Source organism: Prunus avium, chromosome 2 (genome assembly GCF_965620075.1).
Source record: "Prunus avium chromosome 2, drPruAviu1.hap1.1, whole genome shotgun sequence".
NCBI classification, from domain to species: Eukaryota; Viridiplantae; Streptophyta; class Magnoliopsida; order Rosales; family Rosaceae; genus Prunus; species Prunus avium.
This window is the reverse complement of record NC_142285.1, coordinates 3,693,773-3,715,289: the sequence shown is the minus strand read 5'-3', so window position 1 is coordinate 3,715,289 and position 21,517 is coordinate 3,693,773. Positions and strand designations below refer to the sequence as shown.

Below are 21,517 nucleotides of genomic sequence, written 5' to 3'. Positions count from 1 at the left end.
AGGCAAATCCTTTTCCAACAAAATGGCACCAAACAGCAAGAACTTTAAGAAAATAAAGGGGAGTTGCTAGGTGTGTGGAAAGCCTGGACACAAGGCACAAGACTGTCGCCACAAGAAAGATGGAGGTCCTGCCAATTCTGCCAATAATCAAGCAAATGTAACAGAAGATATTTTGGCTACTGTAGTATCTGAAACCAACATGGTTTTAGATACAAAGGATTGGTGGATCGATACTGGTGCAACTAAGCATATATGTGGCGACAAGAGTATGTTCTCTACATACCAAGAGATTTCTGGTGGAGAACAACTCTACATGGGAAATTCCTCAACTGCTGCCATTGCTGGAAAAGGAAAGGTGCTGCTGAAATTTACCTCTGGGAAGGAACTGACCCTTCTAGATGTGCTTCATGTCCCTGATATTAGAAAGAACTTGGTGTCTGGTCCATTGCTTAGCAATAAGGGCTTTAAACTTGTGTTCGAATTAGACAAGTTTGTTCTTACTAAAGGGGGAATGTTTGTGGGAAAGGGTTATTTGGCTGAGGGTTTGTTCAAACTCAATGTATTGGCTACTAATGCTATTAATAAAATAAATAAGGCTTCTGTTTATATTGTTGAGTCTTGTGATATTTGGCATGCTAGATTAGGGCATGTTAATTTTCGTTGTTTAGATAGAATGATTAATTTAGGGTTGCTGCCAAACTTTAAAATTGATCACAATAATAAATGTGAAATATGCACAGAATCAAAGTTTGCAAGGCAAAGTTTCAAATCTGTTTTTGGAAGGTCTAATGAGTTGCTGGGTTTGATACATTCAGACCTTTGTGATTTTAAATCAACACCAACTCGTGGAGGAAAGAATTATTACATTACTTTCATTGATGATTGCAGTAAATTTTGCTATGTCTATTTGATAAATAGCAAGGATGAGGCTTTGAATATGTTTAAGACATATAAAGCTGAAGTTGAAAATCAATTAGAGAGGAAAATCAAAACTCTAAGATCTGATAGAGGAGGAGAGTATGAGTCTACAGCCTTCTCTGAATTTTGTGCTCAACATGGAATAGTTCATCAAACTACAGCTCCATATACACCTCAACAGAACGGTGTTGCTGAAAGGAAAAATCGAACTTTCAAGAACATGATAAACTCCATGTTGAATAGTTCAGGGCTTCCACACAATCTGTGGGGTGAAGCCTTACTTACTGCAAATACAATCTTGAACAAAATTCCACATAAGAAGACCAACGAGTCTCCTTATGAAGTATGGAAAGGTAGAATTCCTACATATAAAACCCTCAAAGTGTGGGGTTGCCTTGCAAAGGTTCAAGTACCTTTGCCAAAACGAGTTAAACTTGGACCAAAAACAGTAGATTGTGTGTTTATTGGCTTTGCAAATAATAGTGCAGCCTATAGATTCTTAGTAGTTAAATCTGAAATTTCTGATATTCATGTTAATACTATTATAGAATCTGTAGATGCAGAATTTTTTGAGCATATTTATCCCTACAAAGAAAATAGGTCCTTTCCAAATAGAAAGAGGTCACTTGAACAAAATCAAAGTGACATTCCTTCTTCATCAAGGGTTCATGAAAATGAAATGGAACCAAGAAGAGGAAGTAGAACGAAAATCCCAAGAAACTATGGACCTGATTTTCTAACCTTCTTGTCAGAAGCGGAACCACAAACATACAAGGAAGCAATGGCTTCAAGTGAGGCTTCTCTTTGGAAGGAAGCAATTAAAAGTGAAATGGATTCCATCTTACAAAATAGTACATGGCAATTGGTTGATTTACCACCTGGTAATAAACCAATTGGTCATAAATGGATATTCAAAAAGAAATTGAAGGCTGATGGCTCTATTGACAAATATAAGGCACGTCTAGTAGCAAAAGGCTATAGACAAAAGGAAGGGCTGGATTATTTTGATACATATTCACCTGTGTCAAGAATTTCATCTATAAGAATGTTAATTTCTATGGCAGCCATATATAAATTGGACATACATCAAATGGATGTTAAAACGGCCTTCTTGAATGGAGAATTAGACGAAGAAGTCTATATGGAACAGCCAGAAGGATTTGTGGTTAAAGGACAAGAAAAGAAAGTGTGCAAATTAATTAGGTCATTGTATGGACTTAAACAAGCACCAAAAATGTGGCATGAAAAATTTGATCATGTTATGTTGTCAAATGGTTTTAAGATCAATGAGAGTGACAAATGTGTATATGTGAAAAATTTCAAGAACTCATGTGTCATAGTATGTCTATACGTTGATGACATGCTCATAATGGGTACCAACAAAGACATTATTAATTCTACAAAGAAAATGTTGTGTTCCAGTTTTGATATGAAGGACTTGGGACTTGCAGATGTCATACTTGGAATTAGAGTTCAAACAACCAAAGAAGGTTATTTTTTGACTCAGTCCCATTATGCAGAAAAAATACTCAGAAAATTTGGTCACTTTGATGATCCATCCGTAGTGACTCCTTTTGATCCATCAGTTCATCTAGCTAAAAATAATGGAGATGCAGTATCTCAGCTAGAATATTCACAAGTGATTGGAAGCTTAATGTATATGATGAATAGTACAAGGCCTGATTTAGCTTACGCAGTTAGCAGGCTTAGTCGATATACTAGCAACCCGTCTGATGATCATTGGAAGGCTTTGGTTAGAGTGCTACAATTCATAAAAGGCACAATAAATTATGGTTTGCATTACACAAGTTATCCACCAGTTTTAGAAGGATATAGTGATGCAAACTGGATTTCTGGTGAAAGTGAAACGAAATCCACAAGTGGCTATGTCTTTGTGTGTGGAGGGGCAGTAGTAGCTTGGAAATCAACCAAGCAAACGTGTATAGCACGTTCAACTATGGAATCAGAATTCATAGCTTTGGACAAGGCTGTTGAAGAAGCAGAATGGCTTCGAAATTTTATGGAAGATATACCGCTATTGCCTAAACCAATAATTGCAGTAGGTATTCATTGTGATAACATGGCAGCTATTGCAAGAGCCAAAAATAAGATATACAATGGTACATCTAGGCATATAAGGCGAAGACATAGCACGATTAGACAGTTGCTCAAAAATGGAATAATCTCATTAGATTATGTGAAGTCAAAGGAGAACAAATTAAATATGATCCTTTGACAAAAGGCCTACCTAGAGAGCAAATTAAATATGCATCGAGGGGAATGGGTTTAATGTCAATTTCACAATGAGCTAACCTGATGGAACCCTAACCTAGCTGATTGGAGATCCCATGGTCTAGGTTCAATAGGCAAACTGGTTGGGAATGGCTCAAGGCTTGAACACACTATTTACTCATTCCTATGATCAAAGTGTGTTGTCTGCAGAAGTTTTAGGGTATGTTTTATACAAAACATTTAATGACGTTAATATTTTGATATTCAAAAGGAGTATGGCAGAATACTTTTAATTAACGTTACCTATTTAGGAGTAAATGTGGGGTCGCATTTATGAGAATTATATGACTATATTCTCTAAAGCTCCTATGAAACCAGGACTTGTTCAGGACCAAAATGAACACAACCGCATGAACTTAAGTGTGTATAGATTTAATACATGTGTGGCATATTGTCTCGGTTTACTACAACATAATGAACAGTTCAAGGTTGTGAATTCCACTGATTCATTAAGTAGATCCGATACGTCTACACTAAGGAAAGTTCAAGTCCAAAAGACACTTATCCTGATGTGTATGTTATCTGATCTTCTCTCCAGTTTTTGAGTCTGCATGCATTATCTTAAAACAAATTTGCATTTGCATTTCAAATGTGGGGTATTGTTGGAAGTTTGAAAGCAAATGTAGTCCCACATTGGAGAAACCAAAAGGTTTCTCATGCTTTATAAGCATGAAACCTTTACACCAATTAAATAAGAAATTGGTGGTATGATGGGCTTGGATGGTTGGCTTGCATGATGGGCTTGATTAATAATAATATTTAATTAATCAAGACTTGGGCCTTGGGCCTTGGGGCCCGAAAATAATATAAATATTTTTATTTTTATTTTCGGATTTCTTTTAGCAGGTGTTATATTCAAACCAAAAGACTTATCTTTTTGTTTGAAATTTGAACACGAATAACTGTTGTTAATTGCTATTTTGAAGGGGTACGCGAGTCTGTTATAAAAGCAGAAGTCCTATGCCATAATACGAACATCTTTTATCCATCTTTTACTGCATTAAACTTACAAATTGTATTGGAGAGAAACACACCATCGTTCGCCAGAATCCAAGGATCCGGTGCTGGACCCTTGGATTATAGATAGTTGAATCCTGGGAGATAGACGCCCGTTGAACTTCAAGCACTGAGAGGAGGCGAAATTCTGTCTTTAGGACATTGCGAAATACGCAAGCCTCTATCTACAATAAAAGTCAGTTTCCTGTATTTACTTTGTTTATACGTTTATATTGATTTTTGTAGTTTGTTGTTCTCTACAATATTGAATAATAAATTATCGTTGTCATCTTATATTATAAGTCATTTATTGATTTTTCCTAATAGTGATTCGGTTTCATTAGATTTGAAACTAAGCGTTTCTAGATATGCAACTAAACTTTAGTTTTTATGTCAATCACAGCAGGTTTGAAACGAGGATTATGAGCGACGAGGGTGGGGTGGTTTTCTGGGCTTAGGTTCTTGGGGTGTTCTAGGATTTTTTTTTTTTAATTTTTAAATTTGTTTAATTTTTAGTCTTTATTTTGACCTTTGAATTATAGTTAACACCGTTAGATTTGGAGAGAGAGAGAGAGAAGGAGAGAGACCCGGTCAACTACCAGTTCCGTCAAAATTAAATTAAATTAGTAAGATCATTATTGATAGAAATATTCCTATTAATAATTAATTATATGCTTAAACAAGTTAATTAGATTCATGAGACCTTGCTCTCTCATCCTCATAGTCAATATAGTTCATAGCCATAAGATTGTTAATTGGGTATTGACAATCCATAAAAACTGGGGCATCTTATGTTTAGTTAATTAGAAGGATGACTGTTCTCTAGTCATTCATGTAGAGACACTAAGAAAAATATGCATGTGCTCGATAGTTCTTTTGTGGAAGTTGTACTTATATGTCAAACAAGAATATTAAGTCGCAATAACGCAAACTAATCTTTAAATCTTAGACACCCTATTTGTCTTATGAGTAGATAGTGTATTATTGGGTTTGCAATTAATCCATACAGGTATGTGTGTGTACAACAAGGCCCAGGCAAAGCAACCTAAAGTCCCCCAAGGGTCAGCTCCTTTGATTGTTTTTAAAGAAGAATTTAAAAATAAGAAAATATATATATATTTTTTATTTTTAAAAACAAACAAAACCTTGTATTTTCATCTGTGTCTTCTAAAGGGACATCGCCTACCTCAAGGGGCACCCCCAACCCATGCTAAGCGACGAGGCCAAGCAGCCCCTCCCCCAATCTAACTTCCAAACGCGGCCCCCACCCTCTATACAAGGCCGGCCCGGAGGGGTGGGCGCGAAAGGCGACGGCCATGGGCCTCCGATTTTTGGGGCCTCAAATTTTTATATATTAAGTAGTAATAAAGTAGTAATAAAGTGTTATATTAATTAAAAATAAAAAAAACATAAAGAAAACAAATTGAGCCAGAGAGACCGTTGAATAAACAATCATCATCTGTCTCCCACTCCATCCTCACGCATGCCTTCTTTTATCTTTTGTTGTGCATTATTTTTATCTTTTGTACATCCTCATCTGTCTCCCACCCCACGCATGCCTTCTTTTATCTTTTGTTCTTTTTTCTGCCCAGCAGCTTCTTTTAAAACTCAAGATTTCTCAAATAATTCTCTCCCAAACACCTCTCAACTATCAAATCCGTCAGCCCTGTTCACAGATCCAAAGCATCAACTTCCTAAGCTCAAATCGACCTCTATCAAACTTGTTCCTCTTCATCTCTACTATAACATGTCCAAAAATTAGCCCAATCAAAGAAATTTAGACACCTGAAATGCAGTTTTAGTGTAAGTATGTCGTTTGATTTTTTTTATATACATATTTGAATTCTTTATACATGTCTTTATACATATTTTTTATATTATTGCAGATGTGAAATATAGATCAATTGAAGTGAAAGCTCTGCAAGATTAAAGCGGTTTAATACAACTTAAGCATAAACCAGGTTGTATTGGTTTTTTTTATTGCTTAAATTTAGTTTTTTTCCTTTGCTGGTTGTTTTTGGTTGCTTCCTGGTTGTGTTTGGTGTGGTGTGTTTATTTTGTTCATTTGTTGTCTGTCACTTTCTAGATTTAAGAGTTGCAGTAACAAAAATGGTTAGGAAACATGAATCTGGAAGTCAAAAAAGAAATAAAATGAGAAAAATAGAAAAAATGATTCAAACTCAAAAAGGAGCTCTTGATAAGTTTTTTAAAACTAGTTCTTCAATTGAAGATCCATCTGATGAATTAGTTAATGAATCACAACAACCAATTAGTCAGGAGGAAGAAATGAGAGAGAATGATACAAATGAACTGAATGTGGTTGGTGATCAATTTGAGAATGAAAATGAAACAAAACAAATAATTCATGCTTTGAATATCTATGATCCAAGAATTTGGGATAACATTGATAACAAAACAAAGGATATTTTAATAGAAAAGGGTCCTGTAAGAGAAAGTAATCTCCAGTTTCCTGTTGATGGCCTCTCTAGGCATTTTTCATATTCTTATTATACAAAAAAGTTATCAAATGGGGAGGGTCAAGATAGAAAATGGCTAGTGTACTCAAAAGATGTGGACAAAGTATATTGTTTTTGTTGTAAGTTATTTAAATCTGTGAAAATTAGAAGTTTGTTGGCAAATGAAGGGCTTAATGACTGGAAACGTTTAAGTGAGAGGCTTAAACAACATGAAACTAGTACTGAGCATATCAATAACATGAGAACTTGGATTGACATGCAAATTAGATTGAAAAAGAATGACACAATTGATAAAGGGCTACAAGTGCAAATTAAAAAAGAGAAGGAACATTGGAAATTGGTTTTAGCAAGAATAATTTCTGTTGTGAGATGTCTTGCTAAAAGAAATTTAGTTTTTCGTGTAGAGAATGAGAAAATTTACCAAGATAACAATGGTAACTTTTTGGGGCTGCTTGAATTAATTGCAGAATTTGATTTGGTACTGCAAGAGCATTTTAGACGTATTCAAAATAATGAGATTCATTATCACTATCTTAGTCATAAAATTCAAAATGAGTTTATTGGTATGTTAGGCTCCAAGGTTAGAAGTGCTATCATTGAAAAAATCAAAGAGGCAAAATATTTTTCTGTAATACTTGATTGTACTCCAGATGTAAGTAACCATGAGCAAATGACTTTAATAATTCGATGTGTAGATGTGTCAAATGCTCCCATAAAGGTAGAAGAGTATTTTTTTTAGAATTCTTGAAAGTGGATGATACATCTGGATGTGGGCTTTTTAATGAGTTACAAGCTGTATTAAAGTGTCTTAAACTTGATATTAATAATGTAAGGGGCCAAGGTTATGATAGCACTTTATAACAAAAACAATATACTTTGTCCACATCTTTTGAGTACACTAGCCATTTTCTATCTTGACCCTCCCCATTTGATAACTTTCTTGTATAATAAGAATATGAAAAATGCCTAGAGAGGCCATCAATAGGAAACTGGAGATTACTTTCTCTTACAGGACCCTTTTCTATTAAAATATCCTTTGTTTTGTTATCAATGTTATCCCAAATTCTTGGATCATAGATATTCAAAGCATGAATTATTTGTTTTGTTTCATTTTCATTCTCAAATTGATCACCAACCACATTCAATTCATTTGTATCATTCTCTCTCATTTCTTCCTCCTGACTAATTGGTTGTTGTGATTCATTAACTAATTCATCAGATGGATCGTCAATTGAAGAACTAGTTTAAAAAAACTTATCAAGAGCTCCTTTTTGAGTTTGAATCATTTTTTCTATTTTTCTCATTTTATTTCTTTTTTGACTTCCAGATTCATGTTTCCTAACCATTTTTGTTACTGCAACTCTTAAATCTAGAAAGTGAGAGACAACAAATGAACAAAATAAACACACCACACCAAACACAACCAGGAAGCAACCAAACACAACCAGCAAAGGAAAAAAACTAAATTTAAGCAATAAAAAAAACCAATACAACCTGGTTTATGCTTAAGTTGTATTAAACCACTTTAATCTTGCAGAGCTTTCACTTCAATTGATCTATATTTCACATCTGCAATAATATAAAAAATATGTATAAAGAATTCAAATATGTATATAAAAGAAATCAAACGACATACTTACACTAAAACTGCATTTCAGGTGTCTAAATTTCTTTGATTGGGCTAATTTTTGGACATGTTATAGTAGAGATGAAGAGGAACAAGTTTGATAGAGGGAGAATTTCGATTTGAGCTTAGGAAGTTGATGCTTTGGATCTGTGAACAGGGCTGACGGATTTGATAGTTGAGAGGTGTTTGGGAGAGAATTATTTGAGAAATCTTGAGTTTTAAAAGAAGCTGCTGGGCAGAAAAAAGAATAAAAGATAAAAAAGGCATGCGTGGGGTGGGAGACAGATGAGGATGTACAAAAGATAAAAGAAGGCATGCGTGAGGATGGAGTGGGAGACAGATGATGATTGTTTATTCAACGGTCTCTCTGGCTCAATTTGTTTTCTTTATGTTTTTTTTTATTTTTAATTAATATTACTACTTTATTACTACTTAATATATAAAAATTTGAGGCCCCAAAAATCGGAGGCCCATGGCCGTCGCCCTGTTGATGGTTACAACAGAGAAAGCTGATGGAGATAAAGATGGAGTTATGAGTGAACAAAACTTTTCACCTCTGCATTTTCGTCATTTCAGAATCTTTAGTCAAAATCTTTCAGTCTGTTTTAATGGAACTGCTAATCATTTCAGCATACAAACACCATTTCCTCATCCAAAATGAAAAGATGTCATCAAACTCGTCTGGTGCCCTTTCCATGATGTTGCTAGTTTCCGTAATTCTCCGAGCTCTATAAAATTTGTAACTTGCTTTGAAATTTTAGATGGGCTCAACAAGGAATTGTATTGCATCAGCTTTGCCATTAGCTTCAATGAAGTCATTGACGAAAGCAGAGAATGCTTGATGAAACTAGTTACCTTGTGAAAGAACAAAAGGAATAAAAGGAAAAGAGAAACTCATGCTTCGAAACTGTAAATTCAATAAGAAATATCAAGGAGCTCAATAAAGAAACTGGGGCAGAAATCCTCTGGTCCTGGGCCACTGCTTCTATGGCAGCGATGACCCTCACTACGTCTTTGTCTTCTTTTTTTTTAATTTGATTTTTACAGTATTGCATCTCTTGATCTGCTCAGATGCAGCATGGTTTGCACCACGACGATTACACTCGCTATCGGTATATTCATAGTCATTTAGTTTAATTTCTGTTTTATAGTTTTTCATGTGTGATTTATAGATTGTATTTGTAAAATGTATGACTAAGGGTGATATTTGCAAATTAAATTTAATTGTGAGTGGCATTTAGCGGTATTCCCCTTTAACCAGAAAGGTAAAGCATGAACAAGGCACGTGGCTAATTTTAAAATGAGACCAGTGAAAGTAAGGAAAACAATGATAAAGAGAGAGTGTATGTGAGGAAATAGACAAAGACAGACAAAGGGATGAATATGGGATAGGTAGTAGGGTAGTAGATGTTGACAAATGTGAGAGGTGTGGGAAAAAAGAGGCAAATTGTGCAAAACAAGACAATAAAGTGAAAAGGAAAAAAAGGGGCAAGTTATTCGCGTGAAAGAGATGATGTGATTAATTGTTAACGGACAATATCACTCAAATTAATATAGTGGTAAATAGAATAAAAAATGAAAAAGTGGATTCATTTCAACTGGAGGGGCTGCTGCCAACCACTCTCACTTACAGGGTTAATTACTTGGTTACAATTCCGTGTTTTGTGACATTTAATTCAAATTAAAAGTTTAAAGTAGTCATAAATGAAGAATATAAAAGTTTAGTGTGAACAATTTTCTGTCAAATGTTCGGTGCAGTAGACTAACTCCCCATTGTTTTGGAACAGTTTGGGAACGAGTTCTGTATATTTTATGCAAGTCTCTGTCGTCTTCCTGAGTTATGATCATTTTTTTTTTCATTTAGTTATGGACTTAGTTTATACCCTAACCAAAAGAATTTTTTTACAATTTATGCAGGTGTCTGAACGATCGTCGTGTTCATTTAAACCAATCCTCCATTGTTCATCAACCTCACAAACCCATGCAGCAGAGTGTGCTTCCTTTCTGAACTTCAAAACAATGATGAAGATGCCAAGCCACGGGGAAAACACTATTTCCTTGTAAATAAATGGTGAAAATAATTTGGGAGAAGAAATTAATTCATCTTTAAAAAGCTTCTATTGTGAGGATTATATATTGTTTGTTGCTATAGGTTTGAAGGGAATTGTCAAAAATTCATACTAAACTATCTGTGAGGAAACAACTATTTCCTCGTTAACGATGTGGGAGACATACTGCAAGGAAATTAATGCCTCATTAAAAGTCTTCTATTGCAAGGATTATATAATATTGGAGGGAATTGTCAAAAATTCCCGCTATACTTTCCACAAGGAAAACAATAGTTCGTCGCTGTGAAAATCTACAACGTCCACATTATTTGTCGCTGCATCCAACCTGTCGTCGCTATAGCTTGGTCCAATTTGAAAACGAAATTCAAGTCACTTTTTGCGAAAATTTAACATTTTCCTCGCTGAAAGGATACTTCTACGAGAAAATATAATTCCTTGCTGACAAAATCGTCACTAAAGCAACATTTTGTTGTAGTGTCTTACTTAGCTTTTCACTAAATCACCACTTCCCACATGTGTATACGTGTATGTATGAATGAAAGTGCATATACATATATAAAAAGAGAGAGAGAGAGAGAGAGAGAGAGAGAGAGTTGAGTTCACCCAATTCAATGGAGAAACATAAATTCAGGATATTATACTCAAAATGACTAAGTTCTTAAGATGAATTGAATTCTCATGAGCCAAACATCCAAATATTCAATATGGTAATATTACATATTAAAAGGAAGGTCCAAATAAATCCAGTTTTATAATACAACTAAACATAATAACTAAATTATCTGATCAAAGAGATGCAATGGCAAGATATGAGGATCATTAACAAAGAACATGTATAATCAGTGATGAAAACAACGGTAACGAAATTGGTATGTCATGGTATCTTGTAGATGTGCACCGCAACATATCATGTAGTCTTGTCCCTAGCTTCTTGGCTTCTTATGATATTCTTCTCAAAGATTATACAAAATAAAGAATAAAAAAATTATTAATAAATAAGAATTTTCACGAGCCATATATAGACATTTCAAATAAATCCAACTTTTATTTTATTTTTTATTAAATAGTTCGTGGGAGTTTAGATTTAAACGTTTATTATGATTAGAGATTATTTTGTATTATAGTCCATGATGGGCGTATATCAGGGGAATGAGCCCAATTAAAAGCATATAAGTAAATTAAGGTACTTTTTATTGAGTTACATTTGTGTTATCAGGGTACTTAGTATAATCTTTAAGAACATAGAGCTTAGGTATCAGGGGTTTATGGCTTCTCTGTGCCAATTAGAGACAAAATTATGGTATAGAAATTATTCTCTAATGGTTAAACAATAGTAAATCCTGAAAAGAAGTTTAAAAATAATAATAATACTAAAAAATGTGGAGATGGACTAATGACATACGAAAGATAAGGCAAAGAAAAATAAAAAGCAACGCCAATTCATGAAAATATATTAAGCTATATATATCTTCTACTGATTTTATAGTGACCGACCATAGTGCTTGGTTCAATTGAAAACGTACCTTCTTTTCTTTCCACGTGGACGCTTTATAGACACATGTCGGCTTAGACCTGGCAAACGGGTCGTTTTAACGGGTTCCGGGTCGTGTTCGTGTTAACCCGTTATAACGGGTTGAACACGACACGACCCGTTAACTTAACGGGTGAAAAATATCAAACCCAAACACGACCCGTTACCATTCGCAAAAAATCCGCACGACCCGTTAAGAATAAACAGGAAGAAAAAAAATATTACCCAAAGCTAACTCTTCTTCCCCCAAATCCGAGCCCTAACTTTTCTTCCCTCTTTCCCTTCTTCGTTTCAGCCCTAACCCATTCTCTCTCTCTCAAGTATCTTACAAAATTGGTCCCTCCATCTCTCTCTCTCGGGTAACCACTTTCACAGTTACTCTCATTCAATCCAAACTTAAAACCCAACAACAACATCAAAAACAGAGAAATAAAGAGAGATGGGGAAGTACATGAAGAAATCTAAAATCTCAGGTGATGTCGCCGTGATGAAGGTCTCCGTTTCACAACAATCTTCTCTTGACTGGGCTAGGTCTTTTGAGTGGAGAGAAGAAGATATATTTTTTTAAAAATAAAGGAGAGATAGAGAATGACAGAAAGAGGAAGAAGAAAATGAAAAAAAGAGAGCTGGAGAAAAGGGGAAAGAAGAAGAGAAAAATAAAGAGATGGAGAGAGAGGGGGAAAGAAGAAGAAAAAAGTGAAGTCACGGAGAGAGAATAGGTTGAAGGAAAAATAATATTAAAAAAGAAAGTGGGACAGATGGAGAGATAAAAAATAACAGAAAAAAGAAGAAGCATCTGTTTGGTGTTAGGAATTAAGATATGTTTTAAAAAAATATTTTGGAAAATTACAAAAATACCCTCCTTAACGGGTGGATGCGAATATTCGCGAATTGACCCGATACGACCCGTTAGCTTAACGGGTGGCTAACGGGTTCACCCGTTTTCAACCCGACCCATTAAGCTCAACCCAAATACTTATAATTTCGTGCGAATTCGTGTCGTGTTAACGGGTCGTGTGTAATATTGCCAGGTCTATGTCGGCTGCTTATACATATAGAGACTCAGGAGAAAACGCTTTTAATTTTGGACACTTTCGAACCCTGACTTTCTTCAAGGCTAACGACCACTTCAAAGTATAAGCTTGAGAGCAGAAAAATTCAAGTTTGGGTAAATACTCAAGTTGGATATACTTCACGTGCGGAAATGTCAATTCATCCTTAATACTTTCTCCTTCTCCTTCTCCCTCGCCAACAATTTTCTCCATCGCACTACACTCGGAAACTTCTATTGTCTCAAGGCAGGTAAGAAGTTTGGCTATGTGCAGTGAAAACAAGTATCTCAAATTGTCACAGCCCTGTACTCGCAGTAATCTCAGGTTTCCAAAGCCTGAGCTAACTTGTAAACCCGTTTCCCATATGTGGTTCAGCGTTGGTAAATACCGCAACTTCAATTCCCTCAGCTTATCAAATGCTTGAGTAGAAGGGGTTTCCTGAACCAAAAATATCATTTCCAATAAATTGCACCATTCTACATGGAGATCTTCTAGATTGTCGCTAGCACTTGAGGTCTGAAGATTTGCCGGCGTAACCTGGCAAAATGGTAGAAAAGTAATTGTATATTAATTTGTTAGTGTTTCAATCATAAACATATGAGATATTATCACATTCTAGAAATCAAGAACGTTGTTTAAAAATGAAAAATGAATTGTTTATTGTTGAACTAAGCTAGTTACCAGTATTCGTATAAAAAGAAGGTACCAATATTGTTTATTGTTTAACTAAGCAGTTTAATTATTGTATATTATCACATTCTAGATATCAATAAGACTGGTTGTGAAAATAATGGTGATCATTTCCCAAATAAAAATGAACAAGTGTTTACAATTGTCATGGGCCGTGCTTGGGCCAAGCCCATTTAACTTTCCTTTTTCATTTTATTTATATTTTATCTTCAATGACATCTATACCTAAGACCAATTTTCACAAAATCGACACTAAATATTGCTTTAGAATAATGACGTACCTCTCTATGTACAAGGCGGGGCAATATTTGAGTAAAGTTGCGAGTAGATGGACGACTTTGTAAGCAGACTAGTGGCGCACATCCAAATCCATATCCAAATCCAGTTGATGATGCACATCCAAATCCCGATTCTTCTCTGCCTCTTTCATGATCATCACTTAAATTCTCTGCAACTACAGGCAGCTTTTTGCTTACTGGTGCAAAACCCAATGTCTTTAATTTTCTACAATCTCTCAAGTGCATACTTCTCGTGGAGGAGGACCATGCAAAAGAATAGGCATCAGTGCAAAATCTCTCGAGGTTTGTGTTCGGTTCATTTTTACACATGATTTTTCATGTTATTCACCCACTATTTTGAGTTAGTTCTTGACATTTTATAGCTTTTTACTTCCTTTTTGTGTTTTCTTAGATTTTACCTTGGTTGGAATGAAAATGAGCTAAAAGTGCATTATTGGTTATAAACTTTGTTTTTGTTCATTTTCGTAGGTCAACTTCTTGGCCTGGGATCAGCATGCTCTGGTACTCGGATGAGGTGAAGATCTTCATGAAACTTGTTCCAATGGATGTTAACTACAACATATCCAAATTTGAGCTTCATTGGACAAGTATTGCCTATCCAACCAATCCAGCATGTTACCACAGCTCTGGAAATCCGGAATTGGCCAGCTTTTACCTCCATTGTGTTATCTTGATTATTCTTGTTACCATAGCACTTGGTAACAAGAATTTACCTTAGTAGATGAGAAATTTTCTGAAGCATTTGGCATCTTTGTGAGGACAAGGCTTCATCATTTGCAAGGGGACAAGAAGACAATGGGTGAAGACTTTGCATTAGAATACTAAAAGTAAAAGCTGGAAAGGAGGAGAGAGGGAAGCAAAAGGGAATTGCAATCTGAAGTTGGGGAGCCTTTTGAACGTGGGGAAAAAAGTCATTGAGAGATTACACAGAGGAGAGCAGATTTTGGAGAGCTTAGAGCTTGGAGAAGGCCAAGGTGCAGCCAAGCTAAGTGGAGAAGAAAGCTTCCACCATTGATGACCTTGAAGCTTTCATCATCTTCTCAAAATCTGTAAACTCTTTCTAATTTTATTTTGAGTTTGTATTTGGAATGAGTATGAGCAACTAAACTCCATAGCTAGGGCTTAGGTTGAAGCCCTAAACATGATTACCTTATTGTTTTGATACTTGAATGTATGAATTTCTAGATATTGTTGATGAATTCCAATTCACCAAATTAATCTATCCTTGATGTGTGTTTTTCCTTGGTTGGCCATCTTTGAAAGCATGCTTCTTGAGATTGTTGGGATTATGTGTATCTTCATGTTATCCTAAGCAATAAATGGATGAAGTAAGAATCATCCATGTGAATTGGTTTCTTGAATACCTAATGTAAACACCATTGCTATTAGGGTTCTTGTGATGTTCATATTCTCTTTGAACTTAATGGGTTTTTCTTGTAATTGAATCAAAGTACTAAGCACACCTAGATTCGATTATAGGAAAGGCACAAGTATTGTAGCACTCGTACTGCACTTTACGTACATTAGAGAGAATCAATGCATCTTGAGCCACTCGTACTGGTCTTGATTGCGAACATCTTCATCAACACGTTTAGAGTTCATCACTTGAGTATCCATGAACATTGGTAGAATTGTTTAAGGTGGATTCCGAAACCCTAGTGTTTGTTACATCTTGATTCCACTATTTGATAATTCATCTCTGCCTTTCTCATTGAATTTCAAAGTCCATTTACTTTCATGCAATAGAAATAGGTCACATCAAACAAATCAAACCCCCCCCCCCCCAAATGTGTGTGTGAGTTGCGTGTTCGACACGTTTTGTGTCTTTGTTACTGTTTTTATTTGTTTCCGTAATTGTTTTGGACTTTTGGTCCGCGTTGTGTTCTTCCATTTTCTGTGCTGAATCCAACCGTATAAAGAACGTAAATTTTGGACGTATGGTTGGAAAGTTATAGGCAAAACACTGGACAGAGGTCGAAACGGAAAAAACAGAGAAAACGACTCTGCCCAAAAACGACCGGTCGCTAGTGTCTCACGACCGGTCGCTCAGCACATAATTTTGAAGTTTCGACTCTGTACTAAAACGACCGGTCGCTTTTACCTAACGACCGGTCGCCAGACCAAAAACGACCGGTCGCTCTTACCTCACGACCGGTCGTTGGTCACTGTTCACAGCACATTTCCTTTTTTTTGTTTTGTTTGTTTCTTTTACATTTCTTTACTTTCTTTTTAGTTTCAAATTTGCATTTGTGCATTGTGGTGTGTTAATTAAGTGTTCTCTTTGTACTCGAATTAGAACTTATAGGAAACCGACAAGTTCTTCGTGGGATCGACCCCGTACTTACATAATCTATACTTCGATAGATTCGTGCACTTGCGGGTATTTTTAATTGGTTGTTTGCACATTAATTTGTGTCCTTTTAGGAATGCAACAGTTTGGCAAGTCATTTAGTGTGAAGCGATTGAGTAGTTTGGGAAACAAAGTCATCGCGCCACTGCCACTTGTCTCTTCCCCTTCTTCATGGATATTGTCCTCTGTGGAAGCAGCTGCCAGTACTATAGTTTCCATATTCTCACATATGTATATTTTGACTTCTTGGAGATTCACAAGGAGCTTGTAAATTTCATAGGGGCATAGATATTTCAGATCATAACAATATCCAATTGTTAAAGATCTTACATTTTGAAAACCTTGGAATCCAGGTTGAACGTTCTTCCACAAATGCTCCTTGTGATGTAAAAGAAGAAAAATAGTGTTATTTGATGACAACTCAATAAATCAATGAGTGACTTCCACGTATTACTCATAAAGGCGACAACTTCATGTTCGACTCATTTGCTCTTTCTACTGAGAAATTATTATATGGTACTTCGTTCACTCATGTGTTATGAGATTAATAGACAAGACAACATATAACTTAAAATTTGAGTAATGCGTAGAATTAATATTATAACTCATATCATAAAGCAATAATTGTGGTACAGGTATTGTTATTTTTTTATTTTTAGTAACAAGAAAACAAGTAGCACGGCGCATGGGTCATATCATAAAGCTGTTTTCTGAGTTGCTCTGTGGTGTGATATTGGACCCATGATTAGGGCACGTGATTCTTTCATTATTTTTTCTATTTTTGATTGCGTGGCTGGTTGCTTATCATGAATTTTAGCACGTGATATCTGTGCTATGGGTACCTACTATATATTACTCACAGAAGGTAGCATCTCTAGTTGTACATGCTTTGAACTTCAAGTTACTTATCTCCATGCAATCCAAGGCACTCTAAAATTGCTATGAAAATCACATGCAAACAAACACTTACATACCTCATTTAAATACCCCACTCGAAATGTCTGTAATTGAGAAAATGCTGAGTCATGCCCTTCTAAATCAAATACCACATTGACTACTGGTTCATTGTTTTCTTCTGACCCTTGCCTGCCTTTCGACACCACTAGTTCCTCTAGATTTGGTAACCATGAAATGCAATTTGAAGGAAATAGTGCATTACAACTTGCTCCCACTAGTGCTTTAGATGAGGTGGACCCAGCAACTTGATCGTCATTCCTAGTCTCTTTCATCTTGTTCACACTTTCATCATTGGGCTTTATAATCTGTACATTAATTAATTCTACATAAATAATGAACTTACACATGAGCCAAAAAGAAAGAAATACATAAGTAATGAATTTCCACCATTTGTCTTATTTCCAAATTGCCTTAACTATATTCCCACATCCTCTGTCATAAATTACTATTTACCAATAAACATTTATTGCATATGCAGACAAACTTAACTATTATTCTAACTTATGTATGTAGAAATAATAAGGCAAAAAGCAATATTCAAAGACATATTTATTGCAAAAGCATATGTACCATTTAAGCATCAAAATATTAATTATTTGTTTAACTAACATATTTAGATACATATATACCTCATAGGTAGAGTCGTGTTGGTTGCTCGTGTAGAAACCAAGGAGCTTGTGCAGATACTGAAGCTTCAAAGTTGTTAATCTTGACAATTTTATCATGTGAGATGCATTATCATCTTCCATTCTCTCCTTTGATATGATCTCTTCCACTTTAGTACAACTTCGAACTGTTAAGCTTTGGAGATGTACCAAGTTTTGTGCTACGGATAGTGAAAAGACATATTTTAACTCATGACAACTGTGAATTGCAATGGATCTTAGGTACATAAAGGAGCACTTGTCTAGATGTTGACGAGTCCAATCTGTTCCATTCATAAGATACTCTATGTCCTTGTCATACATGATTGATAAAACTTTCAAGCGTTGAAAGCCCACTTGATCATCAGATTGCTTCAAAAGCATCAAACTCTTTAAATTGCATGTGTAGTGTAGGCTTAAGTCTTCAGATTGCTTCAAAAGGTATCCAACTGTTCCAAACTCCATATATTCCTTTACATCACCATAAAGCATCAAACTCTTTTCAAATAGATAACCAGGCATTAAGTCGTCTTCTTCTTCATGTGACTGACTAGTATTGATAGATAAATGAAGTCTTATATGCTCGTTCTTTAAGAGAAACCCATTCTGCACTATCTGACCATCAGGTATTTCTATGGCTAAGACTTTTAAATGAATAGATAGAGACGTCACCTCATCAAGGCTTGCCATGCTCATTTCGTCCTTGCTTCCTATTGTTGGCTCCCAATTGAGAAAGCTTTTTGCCATGTACAACTCTTCTAACCTCCCTAAGTTGCATAAGACACCATGAGGAATTTCTTCAAGTCCTTTACAATCTGTTGCATCTAGAATCCTTAATCGTTGAAGATCTTTGATTTCTTTAGGCAACTTACTGATTTCAGAGCGAGCAAAGCTGAGGATCTCTAAATTCTCAAAAACTCCAATAACATGAGATATGTCTCCCAATTTACAATCCTCTAGACACAAGGTATGAAGCTACTTGGGTTCTCCGAGTGCTAGAGATATTTTTGAGGCCAAATAACTTGACATATCCATCCCCAAGAAAGCTAAAACCTTGAGTTCTTTCAGCCTTTTAAAGTGGTGGGAATATTCTGAATTGGAGAAATTTTTCAGTTGTAGAAGCTCAAGTTTTTGGCACTCCAAACCATCTGTATTATCTTCATCTAACTTAAAATCAATTAATGAAATTGCACTGTAATGTTCTTGGTTTGTAGCTTTTTGTACTCCTAACCATCCTCCATCTCCACCTTTTGTATCAAACGATCTTACCATAAATCTGTGAGGATCTTTTGAGGCAATTGATATAGCAACATCACGAACTATGTCATGCATTTTGATACACTCTTTCTTGAGACTATCCAGCAACAAATACCTTCTTTTTAGTTGTCCAACGAAAGAATGCACTTTGTTTCTTACATCTTCGACTGTGTTGGTGTTTCTAAAAGGTGCTCGACCCAACCCATACCTTACCAAATACTCAATCGGTATATCATAATCTTCTGGAAATAAGCAACAAAGTAAAAAGCATGACTTGACTTCATTACTATTCAATTTATCATAACTCACTTTTATGCAAGAATAAACCTCGGGTTCCATTCCAGGGATGTTTTCAGGGAGGGAATTTTTCAGTTCTTGCAAGGCTGTATTCCATTCATGCTTGCCATTACTTGGTAGAAGAGCTTTACCAACAGTTATGATAGCAATGGGTAAACCTTTGCATTCATCAACAATTAATTTTTCAACATGAGACAATTCAGGATTATTGTCCAAGGATTCACCTACAGTCGCACTGAAAAGCTCCCATGCTTCTTCTTTATTTAAGGCTTGGACTCTAAAAATGTCATCTTTACAACTCATTACTTTACAAACTTCTTCATTTCGAGATGTCAACAAAATTTTGCACTCTTCATGATCACTGAAAGGGATTCCTACATCCTGTAATTTAAGCTCTAACCAAACATCATCCAATATAATCAGGATTTTTTTACTCTGCTTGATTCTCTCATGTAGCCTTGGTGCTCTTCTGGATTCACTTTCCTCTACAAATTTCATACCCAGTGAGTCTGCAATGTCAGTTTGAATTGTCCCAATGTTTACAATTGCGGAGACAGTTGCCATCAGAACATCATCAAATAGACTCGTTCCTTCTAATCTCTTGATGATTTCTCTCACCATGGTGGTTTTACCCACACCTCCCATCCCGCAAATCCCAATTATTCTTGTCTTTTCATTCCTCAAAGTACTAAGCACATCATTCATGACATATTTTCTGGATTCAAAACCCTTAAAACCTTCACTAGAGATTATTGACTCTAGCTGTTGCACAGGTGCAGGATTGGCAGCATTATTACAAAGTCCTTCGTCTAGTTTGAGATCAAGTACACGCTGAGCAATCTCCGTGGCTTTCCTACTCAGAGAATACCGCGATTTCAGACTTGGGCACAATCCATACAAACACCGCCTTTGCTTGTTGACTTTGTTTTCAAGTTCTTTCGCTTCACGAAATATTTGGCTTACTTCCTCCAGCCAGCTTTGAACTTGATCTTTGATGGTTGCACCATTCCTTTTTGCAGCATCCACAGATCTTTGCACATCATTTTTCTTGTCATCAAGCTTTTTAAGCACCTCCTTTAGACTTTCTATGTTACAAACTTACAATGGTAGCACATTAGATAGCTGAGTTGTCTTCCAATTAGTGCCACTGGTGGTTCTACAATTTGAGATGCAATTGAAGTACAAATCTCTTCCATTTTCTGTTGACTTTTTATATAAAGTTGCCAGAGACTAAGGAAATTCTCAAACCAAATGAAATTGTTGCAAGCGATTCCACACCTACAATTTTTATTATGAAAAAGTAAGGTAAACCAACCAAAACCCCACCAATCAATTCTCATAACATTTTCGACAAAAAATAGTCTCATAACATTAAAAAAAATGTATTGTCATGGTTACAAGAACAAACAGTACACTTTCCACACTAAAAATTTTGGGTCGAATTCCAACTCATTATTTATAGATACTAGTCATTGATTTTATTGTTATCCTTCTTCATACCTGTGAGTTGTGGTCTAGTGGTTGGGGAATGTTGAAAGTTAAACCAAGCCAAAGGAATCCAACTTTATCCATATTTTGTAAAAGCATGTAAGCATGCTGTCGGCTAGACTTGGCTTTGTTTATTAACTCAATAGGGTATTTTGTTTTACCCTATAGGCATGATGTCGGTTGATGTCCTCTAGGCAACTTTTTCTCTTTTGACTAAAAGTTTGTCTCTCAAAGAGACGTTGGTCTCTTGTTTTGTAATGAGAGTGTTGTTGTAAAAAACTATTATTATTGAATGTGAACTTATCAGACGGGTCAAGCCTTTCTTCCATATTCTCTCTGAGTTTTCCAGCAAGAGTCTTCTTCCTTCTATTCTCTTCCGTGTCTGTGAGTTTTTACTTGCTTGCTGTGTTATTTGGTTTGCTTGTCTTGAGTTAGCTGCCGTGAGTTTTTAGTTTCTTCTACATCTGGTATCAGAGCTGAGGCTCAAGAAGGATGGCAAACAGAAATGACTTTGTGCAGTGCCCTGTTGGTAAATTTGATGGGAAGGGGAACTTCCAATATTGGCGTTCTCAG

At 35.6% G+C, this 21,517-nt stretch overlaps 2 protein-coding genes and 2 long non-coding RNA genes across 4 annotated transcripts; 1 reads left to right on the top strand and 3 right to left on the bottom strand.

Annotated features, from left to right (window-relative positions):
• The first annotated feature begins 5,622 nt into the window (after positions 1–5,622).
• LOC148296271 (uncharacterized) lies at positions 5,623–7,650 on the top strand. Its single transcript, XM_088248165.1, has 2 exons — positions 5,623–6,009; positions 6,093–7,650. The coding sequence occupies exon 2, from the start codon at positions 6,316–6,318 to the stop codon at positions 7,420–7,422; it is 1,107 nt and encodes a 368-aa protein (XP_088104291.1). The 5' UTR covers positions 5,623–6,009; positions 6,093–6,315; the 3' UTR covers positions 7,423–7,650.
• Positions 7,651–8,164: 514 nt separating this feature from the next.
• LOC148296270 (uncharacterized) lies at positions 8,165–8,611 on the bottom strand. The gene is made up of 2 exons (XR_015833579.1): positions 8,324–8,611; positions 8,165–8,252 (listed from the first exon to the last, which is right to left on the bottom strand). It is a non-coding gene; the product is annotated as an uncharacterized LOC148296270 (long non-coding RNA).
• A 2,432-nt stretch (positions 8,612–11,043) lies between these two features.
• Positions 11,044–12,665, bottom strand: LOC110765024 (uncharacterized). The gene is made up of 2 exons (XR_002527966.2): positions 11,903–12,665; positions 11,044–11,328 (listed from the first exon to the last, which is right to left on the bottom strand). It is a non-coding gene; the product is annotated as an uncharacterized LOC110765024 (long non-coding RNA).
• A 291-nt stretch (positions 12,666–12,956) lies between these two features.
• Positions 12,957–21,028, bottom strand: LOC110765028 (disease resistance protein RPS5-like). The gene is made up of 7 exons (XM_088248461.1): positions 20,957–21,028; positions 18,925–20,530; positions 17,888–18,804; positions 17,293–17,563; positions 16,391–16,699; positions 13,934–14,238; positions 12,957–13,499 (listed from the first exon to the last, which is right to left on the bottom strand). Exons 1-7 carry the CDS (start codon positions 21,026–21,028, stop codon positions 12,957–12,959), a joined length of 4,023 nt encoding a protein of 1,340 aa, XP_088104587.1.
• Between the last annotated feature and the right edge of the window lie 489 nt (positions 21,029–21,517).